Genomic DNA, 15,740 nt, shown 5'->3' with positions numbered 1-15,740 from the left:
TGTGTGTGTGTGTGTGTGTGTGTGTGTGTGTGTGTGTGTGTGTGTGTGTGTGTGTGTGTGTGTGTCAGAGTACGTACTTTGTCTGCAGGTGTTGGTCCAGCGCCTGCCTCTGCAGCCGGCTGCTGGTCTCCCTCTCCTCGGCCAGCTCTCTCTGGGTGTGGCGGTACTGCGCCTCCCTCCGGCTGGCCTCCTCCTCCGCCTCGTTCAGCTGCCGCTTCAGAGAGCGCATCCTCTGGGTCATCTGGGGACCAATCACAGAGCTCGCTCAGTTTTTGGGCACATGGGGCCGTACCAACATGTTAACAACTGGGACATGGAAACTCCTCTAGGTGGTTTCAATGTGTTTAAAGAATATTTCAAACAGGTTTTCACTACTGGGGACCTTTGTGTGGATGACTGTAATCCAGATCTCTCCAGGGGTAATAATACATTTAAAACAAATGTAACGGACAAGGCGCTAAAAGTCCAACAGAACTGTGTCTTAAAGCATTAAAAAAACAGTATGACATAATTTAGTGGTAGTTTATTTACCAGGTCTTTTTGCTCATTAGCTATCCTGTGCTCCTCCTCCATCTGGTCGGTGAGTTCGTTGATCCTCCTGTCCAGTTTGCTGATGGTGTTGGTCAGTACAGACTTGTTCCTGCACACACACATCAACACAATGTATTTATTTATTGTTGTTTGTCACACTTTTTACACGTAACATACAATAGGGAAGCTGAAGCTGCAACAAGCTGCAGGTTTTATGTAAAGCACTTTTAATTGCCGGATGCTTTATAAATAAAATGACCCTGCTTAAATGTCTTTTCAATTCTCTGTTTAACGACAAGATCATATCAGGCAAAAATAGGTGCTTTATTCTGATGAATTACTGGGTCTCTGTAGTACTCACAATGAGCCACCTGTGAGACCATTGAATGCTGAGTCATGTTCACAGCTCTCAGTTCTTTGTAAAGTCTGGTAATGAACGCTGTTAAATACAGTGATACAGGAGTGCTGATGGAGTAAGCTTGATGTTAAGTGTTGTGACTGACCTCTCCTCGTTCCTCAGCGTGTTTTCCAGCTCCTTGACTCTGCCCTCCGCCCTGGAGATCACATCCTCCTGAACTCTGGAGCTCTGAAGCTCCTCGACCTCCAGACGCAGCTCACGCAGCTACACCCACACAGAGAGAGAGAGAGAGAGAGAGAGAGAGAGAGAGAGAGAGAGAGAGAGAGAGAGAGAGAGAGAGAGAGAGAGAGAAAGAGAAGCTTCGATTAGAGATAATACAACCGTTCTGCTTCATTTACTTTCATTCCTCTATTGTAGATTGTTTACATGTCCAATTTTTCAAACCAGGATCTTGACTGTTAGTCCATTAGCACGTTAGCTTAGCACAGATATACCTAGGTTCACCGTATATCAGCCAAGACCAAGAAGTTACAGTACAGAGATTTCCTTCAGATCAGTGGTGCCATTACACCCTCTGTCCACCAGAGAGCACTGACAAGTCATGTTTTATTTCTAGCTTAAAAAATGAATATTTTGATAAATCTTTAACAGATCTATCTTAACTTTTAAATATCAATATACCCGAATATGATAGAGGGGTAAAGTCGGTCTAATTGTGCTGTAAAATTACCTGTCTCTCAATGGAAGCCTTCTCCATCTCCAGCTGGTCGTTGAGGTCTTTCTCCTGGATCACCTTCAGCTGCAGCTGCTCAGTCTGACAGCAAACACACACACTTCTTAATAACCAGCCATAAAAGTTTTGAAATACAGTTAAGACAGTTAGCTCACTTCCTGTTCACAGTGTGTTTACCTGTTCGATGGCTCTCTTGTGTTTGGCTGCCCATCTCTGCTCGCTGTCATGCAGCTCCTCCAGATCGCTCTCCAGGTCGATCATCTTCTCCTGTAAAAAGAATCACCATGAATAAAAAGTCACAATCCAAACTAAACTTCTGATCTGTCGTCTCATCAGCAGAAAACATTCAGGTTATTTAGAAAGTGGCACGGATTAAGGATCCTCTGAAATAGCGACATTATGAATATTTAGGATTATGGCATTAGCACGCTGATTGCTAAACAGGATTTGCATGAATAATACCTCATTAACCCTAAAACTCTGATGGCTTGCATGACTGATTAATTCAAGTGGACATCTCTGTTTGAGTCATTAGGTCACGTAATGCAAACACATCTGATCCGCAGCTGCAGACAGGAGGAGTGCACTTCAAGGTAAAAATGCTCAGGAAATCTTTTACTTAAGTTCAAAACATAAATGCACGATGGTTCAGAAGATGTGAAGCAGTACCTGGGACTGCTTGACTTGTTTGGCCAGGTCGTCTTTAGCCTGGTTGGTGGTCTGCAGCTCCATCTTCAGGTCTTCCACCGCCCTCTCCGCCTGCTTACACTGCAGCTGCATCCTCTCTCTCAGCTGGATCTCCTCCTCCAGCGTCTGCTCCTTATCAATCAGCTTTCCAGAGACCTGAACACACACACACACACACACACACACACACACACACACACACACACACACACACACACACACACACACACACACACACACACACACACACACACACTCGTTAAAACACAAACAGTTCCTGAGGCTCCATTCTCAGCAATAATTAAAAGACACACACAGGTGAATAGGGGACACATACCTCTCCCTGTAGTCTGCTGACGAGGTTCTGCAGTCTTTGCAGCTCCTGCTCCTTCTCCAGCATAACCTCCTCCAGCTCCTCCACCCTCTGCCGGTCGTCCTCACGCAGCTTAAGATGGAGGCTCAGCTCGGCTGTAGCCTGCGTGGAGACCTGCAGGGCCTCTGCCAGCTGGAAACACATAAACATACATGTTAAGGAACATGCATTGCGAACATAGCTTTAGCAAAAGCAACTGCAAATAAACATCAAATGCATCGACTGTAGGAGTGATGTGATATTCAGGAATTATATTGTGTCTTCTTCCCTTTTAAACAGAAGTAGTTTTATTTCCCTTAAACATCAATTAATTGAAATTGGACTTTTTAGCATTTCTATACCTCTTCCTCCATCCTGATGAGGTTGTTGTTGAGTTCGAGTGTCCTCTTGTCTCTGGTTTCTTTGTCCACCTCCAGCTCCTCCAGCTTTCTCTCGGCCACCCACAGCTTCTCAGACAGAGTCTGGGCGTGCTGCGTCTGCTTCTCCAGGTTTTCCTGAACACAACGCAACACAACACACACAATGTTCAAAGCTCGGCTTCATCAATTAACGTTTGTCTATTACTGTCGAGCAGACGGCTGTCATGGCTCGACTTTCAACACCTGAACGCACCAATAAGGGACAGCCCATTCTGCTGGATGAAATCAGAGAGATAATGTTCTAAGTCAAGAGAGTACATAAAGACACCTGCTGTCAGTGACGTCCCGCTGTCTCTCTTTTACTGAAGCTATGAAAGTTCTGTGTTTGGTACTCTCAAAATGTACTTAAATGAGAATTTGTGTGTGAAATATTGCTATCATGAGTTAGCTAGCTAGCTGGTGTGGGTGATGTTTATTCTGTTAGATGATAGATGTAGTTCACTGAGCGGTTTCACACAGAACTAAAATGGTACTGTGACTTTCAAAATGAAGGACATTACAATACAATTCATTTAGCTGGTGCTTTTATCCTAAGCGACTTAGAGTTGCAATCAACCATAGAGATCCAAATTTAAAACAGCAAGAATCCTGCAAGTACATTAGATCTAAAAAGCCAAGCCATTGAGTACTCCTGCTTCAAATAAGCCATAGTTAGCTATCTACCTAGTTAGCGACCTAACTAGCTTTGGTAGCTAGCTACATTGAAAGTCATCTATTAAAGTGAAAACATAACATTTGTAATTTAAAGCTAGTTGAAAAGGTGCCCAAAAAGTATTTGTCTCTTGATTTTCACAACCTTTGAGTCTTCCAAATGGCACTAAATGTGAATTATCTGTCCTGATGACAAGTGCAACACTGAAGTTGCTATAGAAATTTGGTGCAAGAAGGCAATTTTTGGACTGTTAGTTGCTGTTGTTTACCTCAGCGTCCTGGATCTTGTTTTTGAGGGACTGCTGGAGAAAATTGAAGGCATATTCCTGAGTGTTGGCCTCCACCATCACGTCCCGGGCCTGCTTCACCTCAAGCTGCACAGGGCAAGGAAGAGAAGAGTCAGACATGCAGACCTATGGATAACACAATCATTCCCCTTATTTTTCTTCATCCTCACACCTCCATCTCCCTGAATCTCTCGCCCAGGGTTTGGTGTTCCCTGTCCATCTCTATCATCTGCTCTCTCATCCTCTTCATCTCATTGGTCAGCTGGGTGTTGGTCCTCAGCAGGTCCTCGTTGTTCACCAGCAGGCCGCGCATCTCATACCTTCACCGGGATGTGAAATGTGTCAAACGTTAGGATTACACTCAAATACCAGAGACGAGAGAAGCCAGAGAACGACAAGAGTAGGAACAGAAATGAACTTTGAGGTTAAAAGAGTATCTCTAAAAAATTGAAAATAAAGATCAGTCCATCATTTTTGAGAAGAAGTAGAGGTGTACTGTGGGTGTGGTCGGTACACTGTGACATCACGTATGGGTGTGGTCGGTACACTGACATCCGTATGGGTGTGGTCGGAACACTGTGACGTCACGTGTGGGTGTGGTCGGAACACTGTGACGTCACGTGTGGGTGTGGTGAGAACACTGTGACATCACGTGTGGGTGTGGTCGGAACACTGTGACATCACGTGTGGGTGTGGTCGGAACACTGTGACATCACGTGTGGGTGTGGTCGGTACACTGTGACATCACGTGTGGGTGTGGTCGGAACACTGTGACATCACATATGGGTGTGGTCGGAACACTGTGACATCACGTGTGGGTGTGGTCGGAACACTGTGACATCACATATGGGTGTGGTCGGAACACTGTGACATCACGTGTGGGTGTGGTCGGAACACTGTGACATCACGTGTGGGTGTGGTCGGTACACTGTGACATCACGTGTGGGTGTGGTCGGTACACTGTGACATCACGTGTGGGTGTGGTCGGAACACTGTGACATCACGTGTGGGTGTGGTCGGAACACTGTGACATCACGTGTGGGTGTGGTCGGAACACTGTGACATCACGTGTGGGTGTGGTCGGAACACTGTGACATCACGTGTGGGTGTGGTCGGAACACTGTGACATCACGTGTGGGTGTGGTCGGAACACTGTGACATCACGTGTGGGTGTGGTCGGAACACTGTGACATCACGTATGGGTGTGGTCAGAACACTGTGACATCACGTGTGGGTGTGGTCGGTACACTGTGACATCACGTGTGGGTGTGGTCGGTACACTGTGACATCACGTGTGGGTGTGGTCGGAACACTGTGAGGTCACGTGTGGGTGTGGTCGGTACACTGTGACGTCACGTGTGGGTGTGGTCGGAACACTGTGACATCACGTGTGTGTGTGGTCAGAACACTGTGACATCACGTGTGGGTGTGGTCGGTACACTGTGACATCACGTGTGGGTGTGGTCGGTACACTGTGACATCACGTGTGGGTGTGGTCGGAACACTGTGACATCACGTGTGGGTGTGCTCGGAACACTGTGACATCACGTGTGGGTGTGGTCGGAACACTGTGACATCACGTGTGGGTGTGGTCGGAACACTGTGACATCACGTATGGGTGTGGTCAGAACACTGTGACATCACGTGTGGGTGTGGTCGGTACACTGTGACATCACGTGTGGGTGTGGTCGGAACACTGTGACATCACGTGTGGGTGTGGTCGGTACACTGTGACATCACGTATGGGTGTGGTTACACATCCAAAAAGACTTCCAATAAGAGAAAGTAAAATGTGAAGAGAAAAAAGGACAAAGTTCTATCTGAAACTCAGCCTAAAAGCATCGTTTAACCAAACTCACACCCACCAGAAAATGTTATATTTAACTCATCATACCGACTTTAAATCCCTGCAGCAAGGATAACATTTCAACCAGTGGAGATGATAAAAAAAACAGGACCCTCAACCCGTGTTCAGGGGCTCTTTAAAGAGTTTTATCAGAATGAGAATCAGACCAAAATGGAGCAAAATTAGGAAAGGAAGCATAGGAAAACTAGAAATGTGCACTACCTGTCATGATGTTATCATTTTTGATGTATTTTAAAAGTATTTTAACCTGCATTGCCAAATTATTATTACCTAATGACATATATTTGTCATAATTATGATATATTTAATTTTACCCGTATTAAATAAAATAACCCAAAAGACAAAAATCATGTCTGACCTTATCTGGTTCCTCTCCTTCTCCATCTCCACACTCTCAGCCTCCAGGAACTGGTTACGCTGGAGAGGACAAGTAAGACGTGTTGTTATGCTTACATTCTTACAGCAGAACTACGTGTGATTGTATCCCATGATAACAAATATAAGTTCTACCTTCTGGCAGGCGTCCATCTGCTTGGTCAACTCCTCTATGTAGTTCTTTTTATTGGGCCCTCCTAAAGTGGCGGAGCGCATGCTGTAGTGGGTCTGTCCCATCTGTACCATCGGTCCCATCTGATTCATCTGGTTCATCGGTGCCTGCATCTGCAACAAACACAGGTATTTAAAAAACGGTCTACCTTTAAAAAGATGTGGACGTGAGTTTTGACAGAGAGAGTGTGTGTGTGTGTGTGTGTGTGTGTGTGTGTGTGTGTGTGTGTGTGTGTGTGTGTGTGTGTGTGTGTGTGTGTGTGTGTGTGTGTGTGTGTGTGTGTGTGTGTGTGTGTGAGAGAGAGAGAGAAATCGTACCACAGAGTTGTTGACCTCGGCCCTCCTCTTCACCAGGGTGTCGTACGCGGAGAATCGGGGGCGTGTGAGGGTGGGCGTGCCGACAGGACTGGTGCTGCGACCGTTGAAGCTGTACAGGTTCATCTCTGAGTTGCCAGGAGAAATTCCCCCCGGAGCCTGGAGAGGAAGAGGCGGGCAAAGAGGAGGGTCAGTATCAAGCGATGGTCAGCCTTGTACATCCTGATGCGTAAAAGTGCGATTAAGACTAATTTTGGACCCTTGCAAGTGCAGAAGCTACATCTTAATGGTCTAGCAGTTGCAAAAGTTAATTTAACTACCTGTTTAAGTTATTATTACACAACTTGACATTAGTGTGTACGGAAGCCTGAAAGTTTTACCAGGATATTCTGTTTTAGTAATTTTTTCTAATTTTAAAAGTTGTTATTCTCATTTTGGCCACAAGAGGCACTACTGCACTGTATAAAGCCATGTATATATTGTATTTAAAATAACCATGAATGCATTTAAGTCCTGTGTTGAACATGGGGCTTAGGCGCACTACAGCCTCTTGTGGCCAAAATGATTATGACAACAATAAACTGAAGAAATGATCCTGACAAAAACTTGCAGAAACTTTATCTAAATGTTTTGTTAATTTGTTAAATATGCTAAGAGGTAAAAGCAACAGAACATGACACATTTGTTGACTGCTATAGAATTAATCCAATGCTTTTGTAAAATTAAGAGGATTTCTAAACCAACTTTATCTATGAAAGATATATAAATACGAAATGTTTGTTCACTACTAACCTTGAACTCAGACAACCGGTGCATGGGGTTGTAATCCATGGAGCTGGAGTACGGACTGTTGAACACCCTGGGGGGGCTGTCAACAACACCAAACTGTAAACACACAAACAAAACAACGGTGATGTTAGACCAAGAGCAGAACGACCAAAGGAGAGATTGAAAAAGAGAAAGAAATTCTGATTCGATGTTAATTTGTGTGTTTTGCTTTTAATTTAATATCAAATAAACAAAAGCCAATGATGTAAACAGCTATATTTATTCAGCTTGGGCAGCAATACCTCATGAACACAGTCACACTTATAAAGATATATATATTATTTAATTAGATTAAAGATCAAAAACTTCTTACATTTGAACTTTTTGGAGTTTTGAGATACATAGATATATTTATTCTGGTGCAGACCATTTTTTTGCAGAAAAAGTGCCAAAATATAGCAAAATTAAACTCTCACATTCATTGTTCTGCACTTTTTTAAGAAAACGACATTACGTTTTCTCCAATATTAATGAAATGGAGATTTTCTGCAGTGCAGGTGCAGTAAAAGACCCTAAAGCTGTGTTTAGTCCAGGAGATGGCACTGTTTAATAACTGGTTCTGGAATCACAGATATGACAGAGATCTGATTATCATAAAACTGGCTCTAATCTTCCTGATCTAAATCTCACACATACATAACACACACACACACACACACACGGAGTCCACGGTCCGCCTCACCCACCCTGTCAGACGTGTTGTCCAAGTCCCGCGAGGCCAGGGACTCCAGGGACCCTCGGTGGTGGTTCAGCCCCAACCGGTTAGTCTCCCATCGGGGCCTGGGGCCGTTCTCCCCCACCGTCCCGCCGCCTCCCGGACCATCTGCATCCCTGCCACTCAACCCGTTGGCCTTGTAATCGTTGTTGAGGAACAGCTGATATTTCGGGTTCTGTGAGGGCTGCACAGCTCGGGGTGTGGTGGGCTCATCCTCCGACGGGCTGTCTGGCTGCTTGTTCACATCCAATTCTGTCTCCTGGAGGGAGAGGGCAACATGTTGGGAAGGAGCAATGAGACAAACCTGAATGAAACACGAGAATAGAACTGTTGGAGGGTGGAAAGAAGTTTACAACCAGGGTGAATGCAGTGAGGATATGCTGGTGTTGTAAGCCGGGAGGAGATGAATATATGACAAACAAAAATAAAACAAACACCAAATAACACAAATGAAGGCGGAGGAACAGAAGTCAGAGATGTTTCAGAGGAAAGAAATCACAATGCAATTTCTCCCTAACGTTTTTAGCTATAGTGCTTTTTTTAAGTCTATTAGTCTGTTTAATATGTTGGTGAACAGCTACCTACACAAACATCCAGACACAAAGCAACATGGTCATCCCACTGGTGATGGAGGATGTTGGAAGAATGGTGTTTAATTTGCAAGCAGCCAATCACAATGTGTGAGGAGAAGTGTCCATCCATTGATTTAAGACCTGGAGCACCAAGCGGAGGTCTTGGGCTTTGCTTGAAACTGGTGAATCATTGACATGGGACTTCATAACCAAGGTTTGCCGATGGATTTCTTGCAAAAACAATGACCTTAACCCACCTTAGGCATGCCACTAAAGGCCCCTTAAGTTTCACACCAAGCAAATCATCAGATAGAAACTCAAGCAAACAAAATTCAGAAATGCACAAAAGTGTCATTGGTCCCAGTTACTGCAATCATGCAGAAATGAATCAACACAAGCAGTTAGATCGACTCACTCGTAGCGTTAATTGTTGTTATTTTTAAAGGGCAAAAAAACACCTGTCAAGCTCATTTGCAGGTCAATAATTAAAGAAAAGCAAGAGTTAAAAATCTGATGTGAGGCCATGTTGATTAGTACGATTGAACAGGTGTTTAGAATCTTGCCGTAGTTTCATGCTTTGGATCTGCATATTGATTTTGCACGACGCCTTAATCACACAAGGACATGCACTTTTTTTTTAACTGCAGTGTCATGCTTTCATTCCGTCTCCAAGCAGGGATCCAGTGATTTTCGTTTCATGCAAAGACATGGAAACGGTCGGTCGGTCGGCTAGGACATTTAGTCTTTTGCTTACCGATCCCATGCCGGAGTCAGTCACCGAGTCTCTACCAGAGTCTTTGGCTTTTGTTTTGTTCCCTGGGTCCGAAGCGGTCTTCTCAACCCTGACATCTACAACGGGACAATCGATCCTGGCAGCGATCTGACTGTTAAAGCTTCCCTTCATAGCCACGTTTTGACTGGTTTGCCTGAACGGCGGGGTCACGGTGATGCTGGGAACCAAAGCGTCGTCTTTTTTGACATCGCTCGGTGTTGAAGGACTTGACTTTGACTTGGAAAGGTAGAGAGCCCCTGTAGAGGTCGCCCTTTGGAGTGTTCCAGAGGAAATGCCAGAAGTAGGACCGGAGAATTTACTGATCAGGTTTTTGACGCTGCTGGCTCGGTGCAGGTTTGAACTGCGGGACAGGCCTGCAGCGGGTTTCCTATGATTGGTTCTCCAGGACTCTTCTTCATTGGTGGTCTGGTGTGGACTATTTGGTGATTGGGAGGAAGGCGCATGCTGAAAGAGGTGAACACAATAACAAGACCCCCCAAAAAACACTGTTAGCCAGGAGTCTGAACAGCAGCAGGTTAGTGTTGGTGATGTATCACCCAATACAAATGTACCGTTCAGTATAGATCATGTATTTAGCATTCAATGGTGCATCAGGTCATTGTGGGGAAATGTTGTACATTAAAAGCAGGTTTGCTGTATGACAAGTATTGATTTTAGTGTGACTTTTGACATCTAATCCTCATGATTTTTGGGATATTGCTTGCTTCTTTAACAGATAATAGACGCTTACAGATTATATATGAAGAAACTCAACACAGGTGCACTTAAAAGAGTAACAGATGAACCAAGTGGTAAGATTTTACTTCCTGTGAATTGCCAAGATTCCCATAGTGAGTTGCTTTAAATGGAAACACATCGAAGTGTCTTTACAGGTCTCAGTTATTACCGCTGTAAATGGAAATAAGTTGTAAAAAGCTTTTGTGGCTTTATAAGGAGCTACGCAAACCTTCACTTTTACATATTTGATTCACTGAGTCGGCATTGGTGCTGAAGAGCAGATGGTTAATAATGAAATAAACCTGGAGTAAAGTAGCTAAGAACTTACAAGCCCTCAGTAGCCCGCTCCTTATCTCTGCTGGAGGCTAAATTAGCTGCTACTAGCACAACAAACCACGTTATCTGACTCAACTACTAGCGGCACCTGATTTTGACAAGGTAGAACAATGCATTGAATTAAGAAAGACAAGTCATCTTTAGTTTTGTTGGATAAATATTCATATTTTTCTGCTAATTCTCTACTCCATTGTGTGCAATATCGTTATCAGGTGCAATACTAGTATTATTTTAGGTGTCTTGATTGAGTCGGAGTGCAATGGGACCCTAATGGGCTGAGGTACATTGTGTTTACTTGTACTTCTGTTTGAACAACCATTTAAGACACTAGTAACCAGTCAGTAAACTGCCTCAGTAATGTCAACAACTTGGCCGTATCTATTTAAATAACATACCGCTAACATTAGCAACTGTTAGCTTCTGCCATACCAGACAGCCTTTCTTTAAAGATAAGAAGCAGTTACACAAAAGTAAGTAAGTCTCCAACAAGCAATTATATTGAAACACATCGCTCCATCACTCAGATTTGAACTTTAAATGAAGGCAGCGTGTTGATAACGTGTGTGTCTCTCCGTCTCTGTCGACTGTCTTTAAAGCCTGTGGATGTTTTTGACTGTTGAAATGCATACATAATGACATGAAGCCCAGTGTGTGTGTTTGTGTGTGTGAATGTGTGTCCCTATCCTGACATAAATCCCTCTTGAGGAAGTGCAACATCTGCTCGCTCATCTGAAAAATCCCCCCAATCCCCTCCCCTCCCCTCCCCCCAACACACAACACCCCATTTTCTCACAGAACTTAAAAGCGCAGATAGATATATAAACAGACTCCAGAAAAACAGGAAGAATTAAACTCAAAGACTACAGATCCAGACAAAAACAGAACAGAAAATTAAAATATTATATTAGTATTTTTTCGCTTCAAAACCAATTGATTAAATCCAATTTTAATTACGACAAGGAGGCCGATGCCACTTAGAGAAATGAAGTGGCGAGAGTCCAGGGGTTTAACTTCGGGGCTTGAGGGTCCAAGCATTGAGTGGCCCTCTACCAGGGTCTCGCATGCCCTCCCCCCCAAGGGATGGTGAGGGTAGAGGACGCTGGGCCCGGGGTGGACTGGGGTTTGAGATCACTGCTAATCACCACGGTATTAACATATTTGGTGGGATTAGCTTTGTGCTGATGACTTTTAATGTTATTATTTTTACCCCGTGAGTCTCATGGAATGAGGAAACAAGACAGGGATACACTGATGAAATGTGTGTGTTCTCATCTTTGCGTCCTTATGTGCAGTACAATTATTGGGATGAGTTTCCAAAACATTCAGGTCAAGATCCCACGGAGGGCCAGTGGATCAACAGGAAAGGTTAAACACTGATTAACTAATTCATATATTCTAAATAACTGATTAAATATGTTCAAAAAAGCAGCTTGTGTTCTGATACGAATCCCTGAATGTGTGTGGTATCCTCAATTCCACAACAAAGAATGACCTTTCAAAATAAAACACTACCCATACAACGTCACGATGACCTTAAACATATTTCAGAGCTGTAATATTGATCATTTTTAGGTTGAGTAGCATTGTAAAAGGTGTAAAGGTGCATGATTTTAAAGACATATTGTGCACGCTTCCTATTGGTTAAACAAAGACAAAAGAATCTATGCTGTTTTGATATACATTACCTCACTACTACTTGTATTTTGTTGAGGGTCTCTCAGTGAAAACATTGCAAATACTCTTGTTTTATTTCACTAATCTTTAAAAACTGTAAATTAGGCGGAGCATTTCTCATCTTTCAGGAGTATAATCACACTTAACGACGACGATAAGAGCTTCAATCAAGAAAACACGCACACACACACACACACACACACACACACACACACACACACACACACACACACACACACACACACACACACACACACACACACACACACACACACACACACACACACACACACACACACACACACACACACACACACACACACACACACACACACACACACACACACACACACACACTCCATTCCCTGTGGCCTCACTACAGTACAGCCATATGGCGTGGAGCGGTACAACATCTGACCCAGATATACGACAGCAATGCATCCTGGGTACTCCACTGAACGCCTCACTGATGTTTGGTGCATAAAGTACTCGGGGTGTTCCATCAGAGTCAATGTTCAGGAAAGGCCGGACAGGATTACGTGGGGCAGAGATTCAGTGTAGAGTGAAGAAGATCCTGAATACAGGCGAGAGGCGTTTAGGGTTCTGGGAACAAATTGTGTAAAAGCAGAAGAAGCGACAAGTTCTTTAGTCGCTTCTTCAAAGGGTTTTCTAGCTTCTATAAGTTGTCTCTTCAGTTTCGCTGCCTGATTTATAGCTTCGTTAGAATGGTTTTTAGTTTCTTCTGGGTTCTTTCAAGTTGTCTTTCGGCCTTCCGGTTGGTCGTCTATCTTCTTATGGTTCCTTATTCTCTTCTCAGGTCGCTCCCACATTTTTTAGGGCCGCTTTGTATGTCCTCCTGTTTGCATCCACAATCCTTTCAGTTGTTCCCATGGACAAAAACAACAGTCCTGGCACTATTAAACATGGATGTGTATCCGAATCGTCTCGAACAATTCCTTTAATTGTCAAACACGCTCTCACACACCTCTGTCTTTGATCCCACAGTCAAAGTTATTACTGTAAGACACTCCTATCTATAATATTGAATAAGCAGATGCACTTAAAATGCCACACACACACACACACACACACCGCAGAACAGAGAGCACACACACCAGCGTAATATAAAATGAAATAAATAACCAATTAGCGGCAGCAGTCTTGTGTTGGACACGTACGTCTCTCGCAGAAAGCGAAACGTCGAGCTCTGTTTGGCCCGAGGCAATCTGCTAGGCAATATGTTCCTAGTGTTGTTGTTGTTACCCCCCCCCCCCCCCCTTCAATCCACATGGCTGGGATTATTAACCAACCGGGGCTCTGTCCTCGCCTATTTTACTTAACCGACAGTGATCCCTCCAACAGGAATACTTGTCACTGATCGGGGTGGAATCTGGTCAAACTAATCCTGGACGTCTCTTTGTTTCACGTGGGAATGAAAAAAAGGAGCTCAGATGTGTGATCACTGTAAGCCTGTCGAATAACTTTATTAGGGATGTGTTGAATATGGAAAAATAAAAGCAGCTTAGTGAGGGCCCCATGAACAGTCTGTTGTTATTAAACAGAGCAGATTTGTTCTGAAGTATAAGAAAAGCCTCGATACATTTTTTATTCGTCCCTTCAATAGTGTTTTATTTTACTGGTCAGATAGTTTTTTATCTTGACGTTCAAGTTGTATATTTTCTACTCTCACGTGCTGATTTATCTCTATTTTGAGATGTTTCAATTGTATAAAGGTTTATTCCTATACTTTTGTTTCTAATAACGGGGAATGCCTTGTTTTTTATGCTGCTGCAACAATATTTGTTTTACTTTATTTGGGTTCAATAAAGTACATCTTATCTTACATGTGTCTAAATGCTATAGACGAAAAACTATGGATCTTATGAAGCTGAGAAATCCATCTCAAAGAAATCACTTAAGCTACTTTACAAACAGAAAGGCCAATTCTTCTCTGATTCTACCTTCTCACTTTCTTTCTCATATTTGTTTTGTGTGATTGCAGACAGTATATTTTTTAGGCCTATTGTTTATGACATACACGTTTGTCCAACATGTCTTGCGTGTACCCAAATAAGGTTTGTCTTTTTCTTACTCATCCATGGAGGCCCACTGACGTATTCCAGAGGTTTGTTATACAACACCCTGCTGCCCAACATCACTCTCTGCACTCTCTATGACCTCAGAGAGGAACTCACTGTATATGAACCAATTTAACTGTACATCTGAACAGATTTAACACACCACATTTACTCCTTTAACAGCCTCATATGTAAAGAGTAGAAGGACTTCGCCGACACCGCCCAATAAATAAGAGTTGCTGCTGTTTTCTGTCTCTTTTCATTTTGGTTTATGTGTTGTTGTTTTTTAAGCCGCTTCAAGTTTCCTTATCATTTTTCTTGTATATACAAAAGAATAACTGTAGAAATACTTTGTGAAACTAATCATTTGATGTCATCAAAACTACTACATTAGATCATAAACAAAAAACACTTTCCCACTTAGGAACTGACTTCAGTATCTCTCCTTCGCTAAAAGTCCTTTGTCTTTGTAAAATCTATAAATGGAAACTAGAAAAGTGTTATCTGAAATCAGCAGCCCCTCCCGTCCCGACTCCTCATTAAAACACATTTACCTGAACGTCTCCCCATGAGCATAAAGCTGTCCTCCCAAGATCACGTATTGCACCTGTGTCCGACCTTTATTCGTGTTCTGTTGTTTTTAAATCCTCTTTTAGGTTTTTAGTAATAATGTTTTTCTGTTTGTGAGTGCAGTTTAAATACATGGTAACACTTTCCCTCGTGCAGCTGCTCGCTTTAAAAAAACACAAACAGATGATGCCTGGTTTTACACCAATTAATTTAGATCTAATTCATAATAAAGGACATGTTAGGTCTATATGAACTCCTTATTTAGTTTATTGGCTTACATCTGATTTTTTAACCTTTAGGGTTATGCAATGAACGCATTTCTGGTTTTTGGGTCATTATTTTTACCCACAATGCACTTCTATGATATGATGTGCAACTGAGACCTTAACCTGGTTTAATGTTTTAGTTTTTTTGAGGATATATTTTTATTGAAATATGTGGATTGAGTCACATTACGGAGAGCCTGCATCATGCGTTAGAAAATTGGCCAATCCAGGACGGATCAGTGCATCTCCAAAACCCTCTTTATTAAATCTGATCTAAATCTATTTAATTTACATCTCATCAGAATGATGTGTGATTATACAAATCCTGGCTCATTTCCTGGCAGATTAACCTCCAATAATCTGGTAAAAAGGTTACTGAGCCTCTGGGGATTAACAGGAAGTAGCGTGAGAGTGAAGGTGTCGA

General features: G+C 43.0%; 1 protein-coding gene across 4 annotated transcripts in view; it reads right to left on the bottom strand.

Moving 5' to 3' along the window:
- LOC134868949 (cingulin-like protein 1) overlaps positions 1-15,740 on the bottom strand; it is a 51,418-nt gene that overhangs the window by 2,199 nt on the left and 33,479 nt on the right. The window contains exons 7-22 of one of the 4 annotated variants that reach the window (XM_063890360.1): positions 9,637-10,119; positions 8,282-8,614; positions 7,560-7,652; positions 6,771-6,926; positions 6,417-6,566; positions 6,265-6,323; positions 4,212-4,359; positions 4,022-4,126; positions 3,024-3,176; positions 2,647-2,814; positions 2,292-2,465; positions 1,800-1,889; positions 1,620-1,703; positions 1,035-1,153; positions 532-640; positions 78-241 (exon numbers count right to left, since the gene is read on the bottom strand). In XM_063890360.1, coding sequence (XP_063746430.1) covers positions 78-241; positions 532-640; positions 1,035-1,153; positions 1,620-1,703; positions 1,800-1,889; positions 2,292-2,465; positions 2,647-2,814; positions 3,024-3,176; positions 4,022-4,126; positions 4,212-4,359; positions 6,265-6,323; positions 6,417-6,566; positions 6,771-6,926; positions 7,560-7,652; positions 8,282-8,614; positions 9,637-10,119 — 2,588 coding nt within the window. The remainder of the gene's footprint in view (positions 1-77; positions 242-531; positions 641-1,034; positions 1,154-1,619; positions 1,704-1,799; positions 1,890-2,291; positions 2,466-2,646; positions 2,815-3,023; positions 3,177-4,021; positions 4,127-4,211; positions 4,360-6,264; positions 6,324-6,416; positions 6,567-6,770; positions 6,927-7,559; positions 7,653-8,281; positions 8,615-9,636; positions 10,120-15,740) is intronic. The other 3 variants (XM_063890361.1, XM_063890362.1, XM_063890363.1) reach the window with 3 other exon arrangements.

The sequence above is a fragment of the Eleginops maclovinus genome, chromosome 8 (assembly GCF_036324505.1).
Source record: "Eleginops maclovinus isolate JMC-PN-2008 ecotype Puerto Natales chromosome 8, JC_Emac_rtc_rv5, whole genome shotgun sequence".
NCBI classification, from domain to species: Eukaryota; Metazoa; Chordata; class Actinopteri; order Perciformes; family Eleginopidae; genus Eleginops; species Eleginops maclovinus.
This window is presented reverse-complemented; position numbering and strand designations above follow the sequence as displayed.